Genomic DNA, 17,361 nt, shown 5'->3' on the forward strand with positions numbered 1-17,361 from the left:
TCTCCCTCCCTGTTTATGTCCTCTGAAAAGCACCTTCTGGTTTTAATAGTTTAGGTCTTCCTTTCAAAGTAAAACACCAGTGTGAGAACTTAATACCTTTACATACTTTTGCCTTACAACTCCTCTTTCAAGTAATTCCTTTGTTTGATCATTTATGCCTTTTTCTTTCCTTAAACTGCTATCTACTAGGCTGGGAATTAAGATTATTGTTGATCACTGCTGTCTTGCTCACTGCTTCTCAGGCACTGAAATATCCCACTGTGCATGAACACCATCCTGCTGCAGTAAAACAAACATGGATTTTGTTTGTTGATTGTTCCTGGAAAGCAAAAAGGAAAGTTCTTGGAAAGCAAAACCTCCTACTTCTTCCCGAATAAGAGAACACAAGACCACTTTGATTAGCACCAAAAGGATTTTAAATGAACAGTTCCAGGGAGCTCCTTTCAAATCATAAAATGTCAATTTTACATAAAAGTGTGTTTACAAATAGTTTCTGCTTTACACTCAGCTCTGCTCATTACTGACCAGAAGTTATATACATACAAACTAGCTCAGCAGCTTCAACCACTTGCAAGGAGACTGCAGAATTTATTTCAGAAATAAAAATAGGATTTCCTGGTTCCTAGAAATTCTCTTCAGCCTGCCAGATTCAGTCCCCTGTGGGCTCCTGCAGCCTCAGGAGAGCACTAAGCCTTTGGGGAGAAGGGGTACTGTGGGTGCCACCAGTCCAGGAGCCTGACGCTGTGCACAGGGTCCAGTACCACCTGCACCCCCTGCTCCATGCGTGGCTTCTTCCCATTGCGCACAGGCGTGTCCTGGAACACCAGGCGCACGCGGTGGTGCCGCATGTCCGTGCTCACCGAGATGGAGAACTGCAAGAGAGGAGAGCAGAGCTGCTTCAGAGAGTCACAGTGACCAGAGAGCTCTCAACACAACACTTCTAGACTTTATAAATTCCTCTGAATTGTACAAGGTGCTTCACAGTAACATTCTCATTCTCATCCAAACCATCTGTCTGGCTGGCAGCCCCAAACAATCATGCTGGAAACTGCAAGGGCTGTAAAAGAACACTGGAACTGCCTGGGCAGTGGTGGTGTCACCACCCCTGGCAGTGTTCAAAAGGCCTGCGCGTGTGGCACCTGGGACATGGGTCAGGGGTGAACACGACAGTGGTGGGACTTAAAGGTCTTTCCTAATCTAAGTAATTTTATGACTCTGATTCTAAGTGTACCTGGAAACATGTGGCTGTCAGGAGAAGTCTGAAGCCCACTGCCCAACTCCTAAGTGAGGACAGACTGAACGTCTCTTGAGCACTGGCCACTTCTGAAACCCAGAGTCCCAATCAGGGACCAAACACACAAAGAGTTTGCTCATGTGGGATTTTCCTCTCAGAATTTACTGCCATAAAGAAATGTTCTTGTGAGGGGCAGACCTCCCCTTGTACTGCTCCCTGTCTCCTGTACCTGCTGCAGTTCTGGTAAGTGACCTGCAGCCAGACACTGCGTAACCACAGCTCCTGGCAGATTCTCTACATCCTCTCTATTCACTGCACCAGACAGGGGAAATGGAGAAGTTAAACTGAGATTCTGGGCACTTCCTCTCTTAATTAACCATATGATTCCCAGAACTGCTGATGGAGCAGTAGGATTTATACAGCCCAAAACAGGCACTGGGTGGGATTCTTGGGTTTGTCCTCTGCAGGGACAGGAGTAAGGGATCCTGTGGGTCCCTTCCAACACAGGAGATTCCAGGTGCCCTCTCATGTCCTTACAGGAACCTCATCTGCAAAGCCTGGCAGCTTTCTCCCACTCACCAAGGTGAAGGTCATGCCCATGACAATTGGCACGAAGATGAAGTTGAAGGTGGTGATCTGCAGCAGGCAGCAATCCTGATCTGGGTTTGTGTGCACTTCTTCATACTGGATTGGGGGCTGGAGACCTTTGCAACACTTGCTCTTAAATCTGGGAGACTTGAAAGAAAGAGAGGCTGATTTAGAAAAGCAGGAACCTCTGCTGGGTTTGGCTGCTCCTCCCCAGTGTGGCCTGTCCCTCCTCCTCCCCAGGTATTTGGGCAAAGTGTCACAATAACAACAAAATGCCATCACTCAGGATGGGCAATTTTCAGACCCATTTCTTTAGAAGGGAAAGCTGCACAATTCCCAAGGTTGCCTGAAATTACTGGCTTCTCCCAACATCCACTACTGGAGGCTTTCCCTGGCAGTGTTGGCTGTAGTCTTGGCAATCTCTGCCATTGCCAAGATTTCTTAGAGAAGTGAAGCTTCTCTAAGAAATCTTGGCAATGGTATTAACAAGAAGTTTCAGATTTTCGTCAGCATTTTGACCACTGCAGTCAGACAGTCTGGTTTTTGGTAACAATCAGTAGTGATGATCCACATCTTATAGCAGGGAAAGGATACCAAAGGAAGAAATAAAAATGTGGGATTCTAAATGTCTTGGTAACACAGACTGAAAACTGAGTGTAGTTCTTCCACAATGTGCTTTAGTTTACCAGGGGAATCTGTTTACATTTATTCTCTGAATGGACAAAAAGTTTCCACTTCCCTTCTACCCCGCAGAAAAATAATTCCTGCTTCAAATAAAAGTCACAGCTGATATGGTTCTTTCATACCTGCTTTTTGAACTTGAAGTTGAATTCCCACATTGCTTCTTGTCTGTTCCCTACAATCTTTTTGCACCAGAAAAGCAGACACTGAGGTGGAAAAAAGAAACACAAAATTATGAAATCCTTAGAAGCACCACTTTAAATAAGTTTTAACAGATCATAAAGGCTTCCAATTGAAAACACAATTACATAGGAGCAATTAGGAGCCACTTATTCAAATTAATTATATTCAAAGAACCCTCTCAGCAGTGTAGATCTCCCAATTTCAAGCTGGCCAACTCCTCATACAACATGTAGTCACTGATGTGCCAAAACCAGCAAAATCCTGATGTGCCATTTGTCCCTTTCCTAGGGCAGGTATGTGTGGTGCAGATTCACCCCTTCCTTCCACCCACCAGCAACTCCCATTAAACTGGGTTCCAAACAAGGTTAAAGCAAGAAACAACAGAGAAGGATCGAGAAGGAAAGGATCCAGAGGGAAATACAAAGACCACTACATGAGCTATGAGGTGATGGATGAAGAAGTTCCTAAACCATTGTGGTGTCAAATGCATATCTTGACCTTGCCATTACCAGCACTGACTGTCATCATTTTGAGTCCAAGATCACTGCCAGGACAGCACAGTCTGACCAACCTTTTGTCTCTTCAAAAGAAAATGAGAAACCAGCCTCAAACAGCCTTCGAAGTCACCAGCACTGCTCTCTTATGCAGACATACACCAGGACTGCTCCAATTTCACTTGGTTATCACTGTGTGGGCTACAGACTCCAGCCCAGGAGCTTGTTCTAGAGCAGGAGGCTCAGAAAAACTCCTGTAGGAGGGAAATCCCTGCCAACCAGTCACAGTACAAGCAACCAGCCTTCAACAGCCAAGGAAAGAACCTGGAAAGTCAGTCCAGCCATCCCACAAAGCTTTTCCACACCACAGATGCCAGCCCACCACAGCTGGTCTTATCTTTATTCTGGTCCTATCTGTCAGCAGGTAAAGGAGGAATAATGTGGGTAAAGAGAACTCCCTGAGACTCCACAGTCTCTCTTGAAGAGAGAAGGCCTGACTGGGTTGCAGGGCAAAGCACACATTTAACTTCATTCCAGGATGGAATGATCCTAATAAAACGAAGCCAGAGCCAGCCTCCACCACAGGGGCTCTGAAGAGACCAAGGGGAATACAAGACCCTCTACTTCAACTCTGAGTCACATCCATAAACAAGTCCTTAAAAGACCTTTTTCCTCCACAATCCTCGCAAGATGAACAACAAAGCTCTGTGGAGAAAAGCTCAGAAACATGTGTGGAATAACCTCCACCTGGGAGGAAGGAGCCCTCAAGTTTTTTTCCAATAAAAACATTCTCCAGATCCTTTAACTCAGATGAGCAGCAGATGCTGCTGAGTTTAACTCCACTGTCAGTGGCATTTGTAGTTCACCTGCAGAGGCAGCCTGGTCTAGCAACCTGTTTGGTCATGGCAAGTAGTGAAGCACAAAAGGTCAGTACCTCCTAAGGGGCAGAGGATGTCGTCCTCGGGTCAGCCGTCCTGCCCTTCAGACGCGCCGTGCGGGGCCGCTCCGCCCAAAATAATGGGGTGTCTTTAAAGGGCAAACACCTCTGCTGACACCATAACGGCTCCAGTGTCCCACACAAGCTAGGCTAGGGAAAGAAAAAAGGAAATTAAAGAGGAAAAGCTAGGTTGGATCACACCTAGGGCTGGGCTCTCCTCTAGTCACATGCAGTTTAGGTAGGCATTGCCGTTAGTGTCAGCAACCCACAAAGGTACAACCAAAGCCCAGGAAAGCCAGAACATGGGGAGGCAGTGCCAGGTCCTCCTCCAAACCCTCTGTGCTGAGGGATTTGTGTGCACAGTCACACAAGTGGAGCTCAGAGTCCTGCAGTGCAGTAGTACAGCAAGACCACACTGAGGGTGGCTCTTTCATGCTGCAAGGGGTTAGGTCAAACCTCTACTGCTCTGACAAAGTCTCGTCCCCGTTTAATTTCCTTTTTTAAAAGCTGAACAATGACAGACTGCACTTAAAGGATCCTCCTCCAACTGTTAGTACAGGAGAAGCACTAGCAGTGGGCACCAAAGCCGTTATGATGTCACCAGGAATCCTCCCGAAATGTCGACCCTGCCAGCACCGCCTCGGGGTTCCTGCTCCTACAGCCATGAGCAGTTGGAGCTTGGGCTCAGGACTACAGGAATTTCCTCAAAGTGTCTTGCTTTTTCAGTTGGTAAGAATGAAGATCCCCAGCCTGGGGATTCAGGAAGAGAACAAGGAGCTCTGGAGATAAGACCGCACACAGAGCCATGTGCTTTTCCCTGTGCTGCAGCACCACCTCCTGTGTGCTGCTGGATGCTCCCCAAGCCTATGACAGCCTGTGACAGGGAGAGGAAGGAAGAAAGGTGGAATGTCATGTACAGATGAGGCTCCTCTGTTTTGAATAGAAAAGAATGAACAACTCCTCAACAAAACCCACTTCAGTTTGGCTCCAAAAATCTCTTTCAACAGGTTTTTGACCTAGGATTTGGAGGGTGGTGAATTCACATCGTTGCTTAAGCTGCTCACAGATTATCAGCCAGTTGCAAGTTAAAACCAAACAAGAGACACAAAGGCATTTCAGGGTTAATGGTCAACAGCAATTAAAGAGGAATGATATGCAAGTGCTCCAAGCTGGGATAGGACAGGGAATTACCTGCCCACACCACAGACAAACCCTTCACAGCCCAACACAAGTGCAGCCCAGTCCAAAAGCAGACATTGGCTCTGCACATTTGCCATGCTCACCCCAGCATCACCACCCCACCTCACCCACACACCAGACCAAGGATGACCTGCAGGAAAGCAGGGTGACACACAACTCCTGGCATCAGTGCCACTCCTGAGCTCTCTAGAGGCCTGTTACAGAGAGAAGATGTACTCTGGCAGACAGTGTCAGAATAAAGCAAAACACATAAAAGCTGATCCTATGGAGTCTTGATCAGAGGAAGGGAAGCTGCAAACATCTCTGGCAGTTCTGATATCCAGTGATACCAGGGCCCTTTTGCTGGTTAAAATGATGTAGTGCAGGACTTAAGCAGAAGTTACTCTAAAGAGTAACTCTTCAGGTACAAGTAACAGCCCACTTTTACATATCCCACTGAGAATACCTAATTAGTGACCATCCTACACCAGCTTCACTGGTGACCATCTCCATATCATCTGTTTTTCTTCGAGAAAGAAAAAATCAAACCAAACAGAAACAGCAACACCTCAGACAAATCCCAGCTCCTGAGTGATGCCACTTACTCTGGAATTCTTTAAAGTGCTGGGAGTACTGTCTGGGATGGCGGGGTTCCTGGAGAGGCGGGCGGCGAAGGGCTCGTACATGTGGAACAGAGAGCGGATGACGCAGGCGCGCAGGCAGTGCAGCTTCTCCATGGACTCGGGGCGCAGGCGCAGGGGCAGGTACGCGTCCAGGCTGTAGTGCCTGCACAACCCACAGCAGTGTGTCAGCTCCAGGGCACAGCAGGGCACGGACAGAGCCGTGCCGGGCGAAAACTCCACACACACATCTGACTGACCACAGGACTCTGGTCAGCCCTGAGGGCTGTGAGGGGGTTGTGCTGCTGACAGGACCCCACATGGCAGCCTCAAAGCCCTGACCTGCACCAGGCAGGCTTCCAGCCCACACATCTACTACAATTCCCAATAATTTCTAGTTTGCCCAGAGACCAGCTGGGGATGTAGCTGCAGGCTGCACAAAGGGCTGCAGGTTGCTGCAGGTTCCCAGGGACTCCCAGCTGAGCTGATTGCATCTCTCGTCACTGCCTGAGCAGCCTGAACACCTGCACTCAAGGGCTGTTATTTGATCACATTCCAAAGGAGCCCTTGCTAGAGAATCTCACACTAAAAACCAGGGACAAGGATGACCACAGCCACTCTCTGTGACCCTGCTGCTTGTGCCTCCTGGGCCACAGGTGGAGCTGTGTAAAGAAAATGTTCTCTCCTGAAGGAATATCCCAGTGGCATGTACTGGGACAGAAGGATTTGTATCAAGTGTTGACCACCCTTTTGCCCTCCTTGCTTTCACTTACTCCTGTCACTGTACAGCTCCAAAATTCCCAAATTACAGGGAGGTGGCTGTGATTAGAGCTTGAGGCAGGGCAAGTTGTCCATCCATGATGTTTGCCTTTCAGCACTGTCCCTGCCATACACACTTGGAGAAGTTGATATATACAAGTGTTGGGCCACGGCAAGCAGAAAAGGACACAAAGCTCTGAGATTTTACAGGGAACATACAGGAATACAACCCAAAGATCCATTTCTGTACCCAAAGCAGATGTGATATTAGAATCTTACAATGGTTTGGGTTTGAAGAGATCTTAAAGCTCAGCTCATTCCACCCCCTGCCATGGGCAGGGGCACCTTCCACTCTCCCAGGGTGCTCCAACCTGGCCTTGGACACTACCAGGGATGGGACAGCCACAGTTTCTCTGGGCAATCTGTGCCAGGACCTCACTGCCTTCACAGTCAAGAATTTTTCCTAACATCCAATCTAACCCTGCCCTCTGCCCTCAGTTTAAAACCATTGCTCCTTGTCCTGTCACCACCCACCCATATAAAAAGTCCCTCTGCCTCCCTTTTACAAACCCCCTTAAGGTACTGGAAGGTCACAGGGATGTTTTCCCCAAGCCTTCTCTTCTCCAGGCTGAACAACCCCAGCTCTCCCAGCTTGTCCTTGAGGGATAAGAATATTCCACAAGAGGCCCACATCACAATGTCAAAGTGCAAACACAGGGCCCAGGCCTACAGGGCATTATTCCCTTATTTCCAGCTCTGCAGAGAACTACTCTCTACTGAAACCTCCCACAACCAGTTTTAAAACCCTCTAGAGTCTCACCTTCTGTAGAGCCTGGTCCAAAAGGCAGCAGTGCAAGTGACAGTCCAGGCTTTCTTGCAGATCAGAGAGAACCGGACGATGTCCTCAGGGCGGATATAGGAAGCCAGGAGCAGCCAGATGTCGATGGGATATTCCTCTCCTCCTCCCCCTTCGGCATCTTCTAAAGGCAACGAGGGTGGATTAGTGCAGGACATCACATCTGCACCAACTCCCACCCAGAGACACAGGCTGCACACTGGCAGCACACATGGGCCCCTTACTCACACACAGGGAAAGCCCAAGCCCCAGTGTGCACAGCCTCAGTGGCCCTGCTCCCCGTTCCCATCAGTGTCCACACAGCCAGACACCTCCCCTGGGCTGGACACCTGCCAATGTCCTCCCTCCTGCACAACTGGGAAAAGTGGCAGATTCATAAAGGAATTCAGGCTGAAAGGGTTCTCTGGGGTTTCTAAAACAGCAGCTCAGCTCAAAGTATACAGAATTAGGTCATTTTGTTCAGCGTCTTGTCCAAGTGAGTGCTGTGTGCAAGGATGGAAACCACAAAGCCTTTCTGGACCCTGTTTTGATGCCTGACCCTGGCACAGCTGAAATACCACACTGAAGTTGAAAAATAAAAATTGGATGTCAAATGAAGAGGCAACTTCATGTAAAAGAGGGCCAAGTTCCTGCATTTTTAATGAAAAGGGCACATTCAACAGGTGACTAAAATAGCTTCACACATGAAGACCCTGATCGCTGGTACTGCCAGGCTTGTCAGGTCTTTGTTCCAGTGGTCACAATATTTTGGTAGGAGCTCTGTCAGGGAGGGAAATTCTGTTCTGCATCTGGCAATCAGCTTCTTTTCTTAAATCTCCTTATTTCATTAAAACTTTTTGGATAGAACTTTTAATGCAATTCAGATGGAGAGAATGGCCTGTTCCTCTCAGAGGTGTCAGAACTGCTCAGCCAGAACTGAGGGCTCACACTCCTTTCATTCCTGCAGTGTTTTGTAGTTTACACCACATTTTTTTCTGTAGACATTGCTCCAACTTTAGGAGTAAAAAATACTTTTAAAGTAGGTGAACAATACTGAGCATTAGGAAGGTTAAGAACAGAGAAGGAAAACACAACTTGTGCACAGTGCTAATAGGAAAAGCTGCTGTGAGGTGTCTGGCATAGAAGAGGTGTTTGGGAACTTGAGGGTGCCAGATCTAACCCTGAGACAGCAGGTTAATACAAAGGGCAGTTCTTTATCCTCATGTGATACTTGCCAAAAAAAGCTCTGGATGTGATCACTTCCCCACAGCACTTCAGATTTATGGCAGGCACACCCACAATGAGCTGCTACACCCATTTTGCTGGGTCAGCTCTGGCTCAAGAAGCCATCAAACTCTACACTGCTGAACTCAGAGGGCAGCCAGAAGTATCACTATTCTATCACCATTTTTTCCTCCCTAAACATGTAGCAGAAACAAGACAAGGCTGTGGTAGAACAGAATATTGTCTTCCCAGGCTCATACCTCCAGCCACTCAGATATTATTTTGCCAGGGTTCTGAAGGATGCCTTAATAAAAGAGATTAACCTCTTTTAACTCCCTTCCCAGAGGAAGTGCTGTCCCCCCTCAGTCTGTGGTGGATGGATGATCACATGCTACATAAATTGCTATCAAGAAAACTGGTTAAAATTTGCTTCTCAATCTGAAAGCAACCTGTTACTAGAAACTTCTGCAGGGTTCCCCAGTACAGCAGAGCTGTTTCATGCTTACACTGCATTGTCAATAGATTTCTATGGAGTTTGTGCACACAGTGCAAATGCTGAAGGATACATCTCCCTTGAATTAATGTATTAAGGTGCCACTAGGATCAAATGCACTTCCTTGCTGGAAAAAGAGCCCTTTAAACCCATTTGTAACTAACCACAGCCTTGGAAACACTGGAAACAGAGCTTGTGTTTTGCCAACAAATGCATCATGGACAGCAGCACTTCAACCCCAAAGCAAACCTGCTGCCACCACCCCATGCTCAGTGAAGCAACACATCCAGTGGCAAAGTTGCACAACTTTGGAATAGCAGTGTTTGTTTTCCAAGGCTGAGGGATATTTGTTAAAAGCAAGGAGCTCTCAGGCTCTGATTTCATGCCCCAGGCTCTGCCTTTGTGCAAATACAGCTCCTGTGACCAAGTGCCAGCAGATTTACAAGTGACTTAATTCTTGGCATTTCTTTGTCCACACACAAATTCCAGAATGCCCCAAGAGCCCCATGACCATTCTCTAAATCCCCAGCATGAGCATCCCCCACACCCAGGATGGCAGGTCACCACACCTTTGTGCCTTTTACTCTTCTTTTTCCTCGAGGCAGCCCTCCCGTTGATGCTCTCCTTGGTATCCATCTCATCACTGCTGTCACAGGACTCTCCTGACACGGAGAGAACTTCCTCAGTAGGGACACAGGAAGCTTCCAAACCACACAGAGATTTTACTGGAATGTAAAATGACAGTAAGTACAACAACAGAGAGGAAAAGGTGATCCAAGTTCAGGAGATGCCTCAGTGGAACCACTGCCTTAAAGCTTTCTGGTGAGTGACACAAGCAAGTAAATCCTGAGCTCAAGGATTACCTTGTCAGAGAAAGATTAGCAGGGGTGAGTGAATGGGAAACATAATTATTCAGCTGCTTGTTTTAAGTAATGAACAATGAGGATGATTACCAGCACATTATGCAGATCCCACTGGTTTAGCTGAAGCTATTTACAACTCCAAATAAAACAACAGGCTCTTTCTAAGGGGTAACTGGTTTCCCTAAACAGCAGAGTTGCCTTGCATGGCCATGTTCAGCCTGGAGCCAGCACTTGCTCTGGAACTGTTTCATGAACATGGAGAAGACTCACTCCCTTTGCAACAGGACAACCTTCCTGTGGCTGATGACACAATCCATTGGAGCTGGAACTCAGTGTCAAGTGCACAGGAGTTCCACTCACCCTGGGATTTAGTGAAGGGGAAGGCTCTGGCCTAGTGAGGAAAACAGCCAGTTGAGTCAGCTGGAGCTTGGGGCTGGCTTTTTCCTGTATCTGGGGACATGTTTAGACATATCCCTGTTCAGGAATATTATTTTTAAAACTCGATCTATAAACTGAGGGCTCATTAGGGCAGAAAAATCCACATGACAGTCAGTAATGACAGTCTTGAAAAAAGAAAGGTGTGGTCCTGCATTACAGCTGTGTGAGGCACTGGCACAGAGACCAGCACTGCCACAGCAGCACAAAGGCTATCAAACAGGCTGTGAAATTCATTCAAGAGCTGAATTTCAACTCAACAAACAGGATGAAGAATAGAACATGACCAGTGAAGTCAGAGGAGGCTTATAGTGTTTAAGCTTTTCTATTCAGCACAAACTGAAGCCCAGGAAAGTTTTATACATCCCAGTTCCAGTCACTGCAGTCACCAGAGCCACTGAAGAGCAAAAGGTGCTGTTTGAATCACAGAGATAGAGTAGCAAAAAAACAAACAACAACAACAAGAAACTGAACATAAACTCAGGTGAAAAATATTCTCATTTCTAACCACCAAACAAGGTTTTAAAATGAAAGGACAGCAGATGGAAAGACAGTCTTCAGACAGGGCTTGATTGTACCCACTGACTAGACACACCTCAGTGCTTTGCTAAACCAGTTCTACCTCGCTTTGCACAGTTTGTTCTGTAAACTGGATGCCTTTCTGGCACCTGGATGTATTCATGGCAGTTGTTTCCCCCACTGGCCTCTCCACGTGACCTTTCATAGGTAAAAAGAGAGTAGAATAGGTGGCAACACAAATGACAGTGAGTTAGGACATCAAATACAGCCAAGCAAGAGAGGACAAAACTGACAGGGACTCAGAGTAGAGTTTAGAAGAAGAGTCCACCCCACTCTGCTAAGGAAAAGTCAGCCTCTGAGTCGACAGCATGAGTCCACCAAGCAGCGAATGGCTGCACTGCAATCTTGCAGAGACATCCTCTCTTCATCCCACTGCTGCAATCGTCCCATCCTGAGCACTAGAACGGGGACAGAAGCCCAGAAAGATTCCTCCTGGCCGCAGCTCCCCTGCGGGTGGAGCTCCCACGGGAGGCCCGCTGCGGGAGGCGCCCCGCCCACTGCAGCCACACCCAGCACGGGCTTTACTACGAGCCGAGTTTCTGGAGGGTGGCAAGGCCAAAGGTTGGAACTCCTGTCCCCATGAGTGGCACCCTGAGACCACAGATAAGGCTGCAGCACGGTCATGGCTGGGCCAGATAAGGCTGGAGCACAGCCACGGGGCAGGGGAGGAGAGATCCCGAGAATCCCTGAAGTCTGAGGGGAAACCCCTGAGACTGCACTGCAAAGACCTGGGAAAGGGGTGGGCACGGAACTGCTGTGACCCGGAGGCACCAGGATGAGGTGAGCCAGAAACACAGCAGGAAAGGGGATAAACTGCATGAAGCAGATGATGCTGGGGGCAGGGAGAACAGAACACCAGCAGTTTGCCAGCATGATGCTGAAGTGCTGGACTTTGCCTCAAGGAGACAGAACACAGATGGGTGAACAGGAGCAGGACTGGGAGGAGGGAAGCTCCAAACAAAGGAGGCCACAAAAGAGGGAGATGCCCTGATCTTAAAAGCTTGAGAAGCAGCAGCTGAAGAGGATGCATACTGCCTCCAACAATGCAAGATTTCAGCAGCAAACCAAGAGTTTCCCTTTATGAAAAGTTCAGTCATCACTGTCAACACAACATCCACCTCCAACACCTGTGATAGCTACATTTAAAAGGCAAAACATCACCATTTCTCAAGCAAGTGGGGTGTGTTAGCTCAGAAAGCTCCCAAATAAGGAGGAAGCAGATAACAAAATATTGCACTACCTTTCCAGGAAAACTCCTTCTTTGCAAAGTTCACCAAAAAAACCAGCAACAGCCTCCTTGCAGCACACGTTTGACAGACCTACCACAACCTTACTCCCCTGGTAAAGAACTTTACCTGCTAATAAAGTTATCTACAGTTTTATATGTGGTAATAAAGTAATAAAGATTTTTATAATGTTATTTTTTGCTTCAAGCAGGAGATGAAACCCAAGCCATTCCATTTCAGGCACTATCAAAGACTCAGCAATTCTTGCAGCAGGCTTTCTGCAAAACCTCCTGTCTAAGTCCTTAACATCGGGTTGTCTACAGAGTAGCAAGGGCTCATTTTCAGCACTAAAGGACAACACATTCTCAGTTTAAGGAAGAGGAGTTTCCCATGTCATGCAGAGCAAAACCTGAAGGCAGAGTGGGGAAGGCTGGGGCCTCAGGGCAGACTCACCTTCCTGCTGCACTGCGTTGGCCACAGCCTTCTTCACCCGCCCAGACTTCACGACAGCTGGGTCTGAGTTGGCATAATCTGCCACCGTCACTGCAGAGAGGGAGAAACAGGAGTCAGAGCGATTAGGGATTATGGGGAGGGGACAAAAGGGCTAAGAGTCAGAGTTGACTAAAGGGAACAGTCCCCAGAGGAACAGGGGCTCGAGGAGGAGATGCACAAGCAGGAAAATGAGCCTCAGCAGAGACGTGCAGGCCGGGAGTCCCCAGAAAGTCTCTACTCAGACCATCGGTCTACCAGGCTCAGGGGACCCACGCCCCCGCCCAGCCCAGCACAATTCTCCTTCTCCGACTACCTCAGCCAGTGATAATCCCATTCTCCCTCACACAGCCCAACTCGAGCCTGGCTGATCCTCTGGTCTCAGGCTCCTCCTCCACAGGCAAAGAGGTCTTATTGCAACATATCCGTCCAGAACCCCGCTGGAGGATCCCTCCTGGACGCAGCTCTCTGCCTGCACAAACCCGAGAGGGTCCAGCTCACTCCTCGGTGAGACTGGACCGTCCTCTTTCCCTCATCCTCCCCCACCCAGGCCAAGCCCAGGCCCTTTAACTACCTCCTTCCTCAGGCCCTAATGTGCGCCAAGGCCTCCTCTCCGGCGTGCGCCAGCAGGGCCGAGCTCGGCCCGGCTCACCTCAGGCCCACCTTCCCTCACAGTCCCCGCTCCCCTCCTCAGGCGCCGTTCCCCTCATCAGCCCCGGCCCCCTCAGCCGCGGCCCAGGCCCGGCCCCGCTGGCCTGGCCCGGCCCGGCCCGGCTCGGCTCTCACCCCGCTCGGAGCACACGTCGTCGGCGCGGAATTTGAGGCGTTTGCGGGCGCCCCTGCGGGGCATGGCGGCGGCGGCGGGCCGGCCGCGCGGGGCCATGTCCGGCCGGGCCCCGCGGGGACAGCGGGGACAGCGCCACAGCGCCCGCCCCGCGCGCGTCACCGCCGCGACACCGCGCGCCGCTCTGACGTCAGCGGGGCTGTGACATAACGCCGCAGTCCAGCCAGTGCTGAGGGCATCGTCCTGCAGCGCTCCCAGTAACGGGGACCCCTGAGGGGATTCCCCCTCCCAGCGCTGAGGGGATGCTCCCGCAGCGCTCCCAGTAACGGGGACCCCTGAGGGGATTCCCCCTCCCAGCGCTGAGGGGATGCTCCCGCAGCGCTCCCAGTAACGGGGACCCCTGAGGGGATTCCCCCTCCCAGCGCTGAGGGTCCCTGAGGGTTTCTCCCTCCCCCCACAGTCTTATCAGTAACAAGAGCACTTCAGGCACTTCAGGAGATTCCCTGCGTTCAAATTCAGGAGATTTCCCCCGAGTAAAGGGGATCCCTGAGGCGATCCCTCCTAGTAATGAAGATCTGTGAAGTAATTGCCCCTCCCGTAATGGGGGTGTTTGAAGGATCGCCTCCTCCCAGTTCTCCATGAGCAGGGGCCCTGAGGGGCTTCCAGCCTGCCCCAGTCCTCCCAGTAATGGGGGTCCTGAGGGGATTCTGTCCAGCGCTGCGGGTCTTTGAGGTAACTGCCCCCTCCCAGTAACCAGGGCGCTTGAGGGGATCCCCCACACACCAGTCCTCCCTGTACTCAGGGTCGCTGAGGTGAAGGGCACCCCCGTCCTTCCAGTCACAAAGGCCTTTAAGGATGCTGGCTCCCCAGTGCTCCCAGTAACGAGGGCCCCTGAGTAAGTGGGTTCCCAGTTCTCCCAGAACATGGATCTCTGAGGGAATTGCACTCACGTCCTCCCTGTAACAACAGCCCCTGAGGTAACTTCGCTCTCCAGTCCCCCCAGTAATCAGGGCTCTGAGATAATTGCCCTTCCCAGTCATCCCAGTAAGGGGGGTTCTGAGGGGATTCCCCCCATCCTCCCAGCAGGGAGGGTCTCTGAGGCAACTGGCCCCCCAGTAAAAGGGTTTTGTGGTGATTGCAGGACCCCCCAGTGCTCCCAGTAAGGAAGAACTCTGAGGTGATTGCCCTGATGCACCTCCTGTTGGAAACAATGGAACTTTTAAATAATAATTTTAGTTAATAGTTTTAATTAACTTTTAAATTGTGCTTTAATTAATCATAACCTATATATAAATTATAAATAGCGTGTTATTTTTAAATTACTCTTTTCCAGCATTTAGCAAAGTTGCCATGAGCTACTTCTGTTGGAGCACAGATTGGGAAAAGTACTGAAATTGAAGTTTTGATAAACTAAGTCTGATATGCTTCAATGAACAAAGCCTGGGAGAGAAGAACCTGTACGGCTGGACATCTGGGATCTTGAATTTATGAACTACAAGGACATTTTGCAGAAACCTGAAGATAAAGAAGAGGTCAACAAAGACTCCATCTACGTGTTAAAAGTTCTTACTTTCCAAAGATACTAAAAAGACTAAAAAGATGGACTAATTAGCATAAGAGGTGAGAAATCAGTAACTGGTAGAGGATAGAATAGTATTAAATGAAAGAGAATTATAAGAGAATTATGGAATGTAGACCAAATTAAGTTTTGTTTTGTTTGTTTGGGGTCTTTTTTGTTGTTGTTGTTTGGTTGGTTTTTTTCTTCTAAAAATGTATAAACATGTGAAAAGGTTTTGTATTTCTGTCTGTGTGGAGGCTGGAACTCTGTTGGCCACACACACCCTGGCCAAGGATAAAGTAATGCCACTGACACAAAAAAGACAGTGTTGGTGGGGTTTATCCTGATGATTTCAGAGGATTTGGAACAATCCCAGGAGACACCCACTGAGCAGTGCCAAGCACAGCTCACACCACAGGCTCCCAGTGCCACCCACAGCTCTGTGGTGGGAGCAGTGATGGGTGGCCACCAGCTGTAAACTGCATTTGCTATTTTTTAGGGCTGAAATGAGTGCTCGGAGCTTGCTGAAGGAGTGATGCGCCCCCAGGGGGCAGGAATTGGTTCCAGGGGATCTGCAAAGGGAAATCGTTACTGGCAGCCCAGGGGCTGATGGTGATTTTGGGGCCTGTGTCCCCCTGAGGGCTTGTGCCCTGCTCGCAAGGGGATTTGGGTGCTGCCAGGAGCTGGCTGGGAGTCCTGCCCAGTGCTGGGGTAAACTGGGCAGGCTGGTGGAATCCTGCTCCCCTCCCTTGGGGTTTACACAGTGACCAAGGAACCTAGCCCTGCCCCATTCTCCCTCAATGACTCTGAACACTCCAGACTGCTGCATTCCCACTTGTGCCCCTTTCCTACAAGATTTCAGGAAAGGATTGGAATGACAGTGAGATGTTTTCACAGCTGTGGTGCCAGCTCTTGGGCCTCCTCAGAGCAGGATAAAACATGGAATATGGACAAATCCAAGAAATCCACATTCCTTCTGCTTCCCTGGCATGGTCAGGAGCTGGTGTGTCCATAACCTCTCTGCCTAACCCTATTTCTCTCAGTGTTTCTTAAATACACAAAGAGCATTTTATCAGCAAGGAACATATTTGATTGAGAAAACTTCTGATCATCCTAGGCAGGAAAGGCCATTCCTTGACAGAAAGGCTACTCCTAATCCACCTGTTCTTAAGGCAATGGGTACAAATAAATGTGGATGGCAGTCAATAAACCAGATCCTGGTGCTCCTGGCTGCACCCACCTCTTTACTTGAAAACATTTTATTTGAGAACTGTATCACAGTATTATTTTTAAAAAGTGAAGCTTTTCTTGGCTTAGAAAACTCTGGCATGTGGAAAAGAGTTGAAATGTTCTTGGGATTGAAGGCAGTTGTTCCTGAGTCTGGCTGACAGGCGGATCTAGCACACTCCCTCCTCTGGTGGGTTGGAGGCATTTATGTGAGACCTACCCAGGGTCCTCCAGCAAAAATCCTGAGGATGAGCTCGATGTTCTTCCTGGAGAGAGGAAGGTGCTGGTCTGTGATGATGCTACTGATCCCAGTTGTTCCCAGGGTGGGTCACAGATAGGAGCTCCTCGTTGGTAGGCTGGGCGAGGACTGCTGGGGGATCCCAAAGGCTGTGCCAGGGGCTGTGCTTCCAAGGACCCCAAATGAATTGTTTGGGAAGGATGCCCCTGTGCAGGGCAGGATGATGAAGCAGGGTGGGCTTTTGGCTGCTCCCGCTGAAGTTCATGGGCGCCCTCTGTCCCAAATCCCATTTATGATGCTGAAGACATCCTTGAGGGGAGCCCGGGGTGAAACATCTCATCCCCCCAGGGCTCAGAACTGAGCCTTGCAGGGTGAGGAGGGGGCTGGGCAGAGTCCGGGGGTCACTCTCTGGTTCCATCGCTGCTCCCCACATGGTGGCGGGGGGACGGGGCACCCAGGGCTTCGGACACCCCAGAGCCCAGGTCTACTCCTGCCTCCCTCCCTTCGGGGTTGGACAAGACCCCTGGGGAGTCCTGCTCCTGTGGGAACTTGTAAACCTCGAAGAGGTTCCTGCCGCCAGGAGAGTTCTATGCCCATTCCAGGGGGATTGCTGTGCCTCCCCCAGGGAAGAACTTTCCCCACAAGAGAGTTTCCTATTCCCACGGGGGCATTTCTGCCCCACCTCAGTCTTCTGTCCTCCCGGGGGAATTCCTACTCCTAAGGAGGTTTCTGCCC

At 49.6% G+C, this 17,361-nt stretch overlaps 1 protein-coding gene across 2 annotated transcripts; it reads right to left on the reverse strand.

The window, feature by feature from the left end:
• Positions 1 to 435: 435 nt before the first annotated feature.
• Positions 436 to 13,742, reverse strand: TMEM183A (transmembrane protein 183A). Of its 2 annotated transcripts, none has more exons than XM_084220745.1 (8): positions 13,606 to 13,742; positions 12,784 to 12,873; positions 9,797 to 9,952; positions 7,496 to 7,652; positions 5,902 to 6,082; positions 2,629 to 2,709; positions 1,814 to 1,969; positions 436 to 872 (listed from the first exon to the last, which is right to left on the reverse strand). In XM_084220745.1, the coding sequence occupies exons 1-8, from the start codon at positions 13,700 to 13,702 to the stop codon at positions 687 to 689; spliced, it is 1,104 nt and encodes a 367-aa protein (XP_084076871.1). In that variant the 5' UTR covers positions 13,703 to 13,742; the 3' UTR covers positions 436 to 686. The 2 variants fall into 2 exon arrangements, with proteins under 2 accessions (XP_084076871.1, XP_084076870.1); XM_084220744.1 differs by having other exon boundaries at positions 7,496 to 7,655.
• Between the last annotated feature and the right edge of the window lie 3,619 nt (positions 13,743 to 17,361).

Source organism: Fringilla coelebs (assembly GCF_963513975.1).
Source record: "Fringilla coelebs genome assembly, chromosome: 23".
NCBI classification, from domain to species: Eukaryota; Metazoa; Chordata; class Aves; order Passeriformes; family Fringillidae; genus Fringilla; species Fringilla coelebs.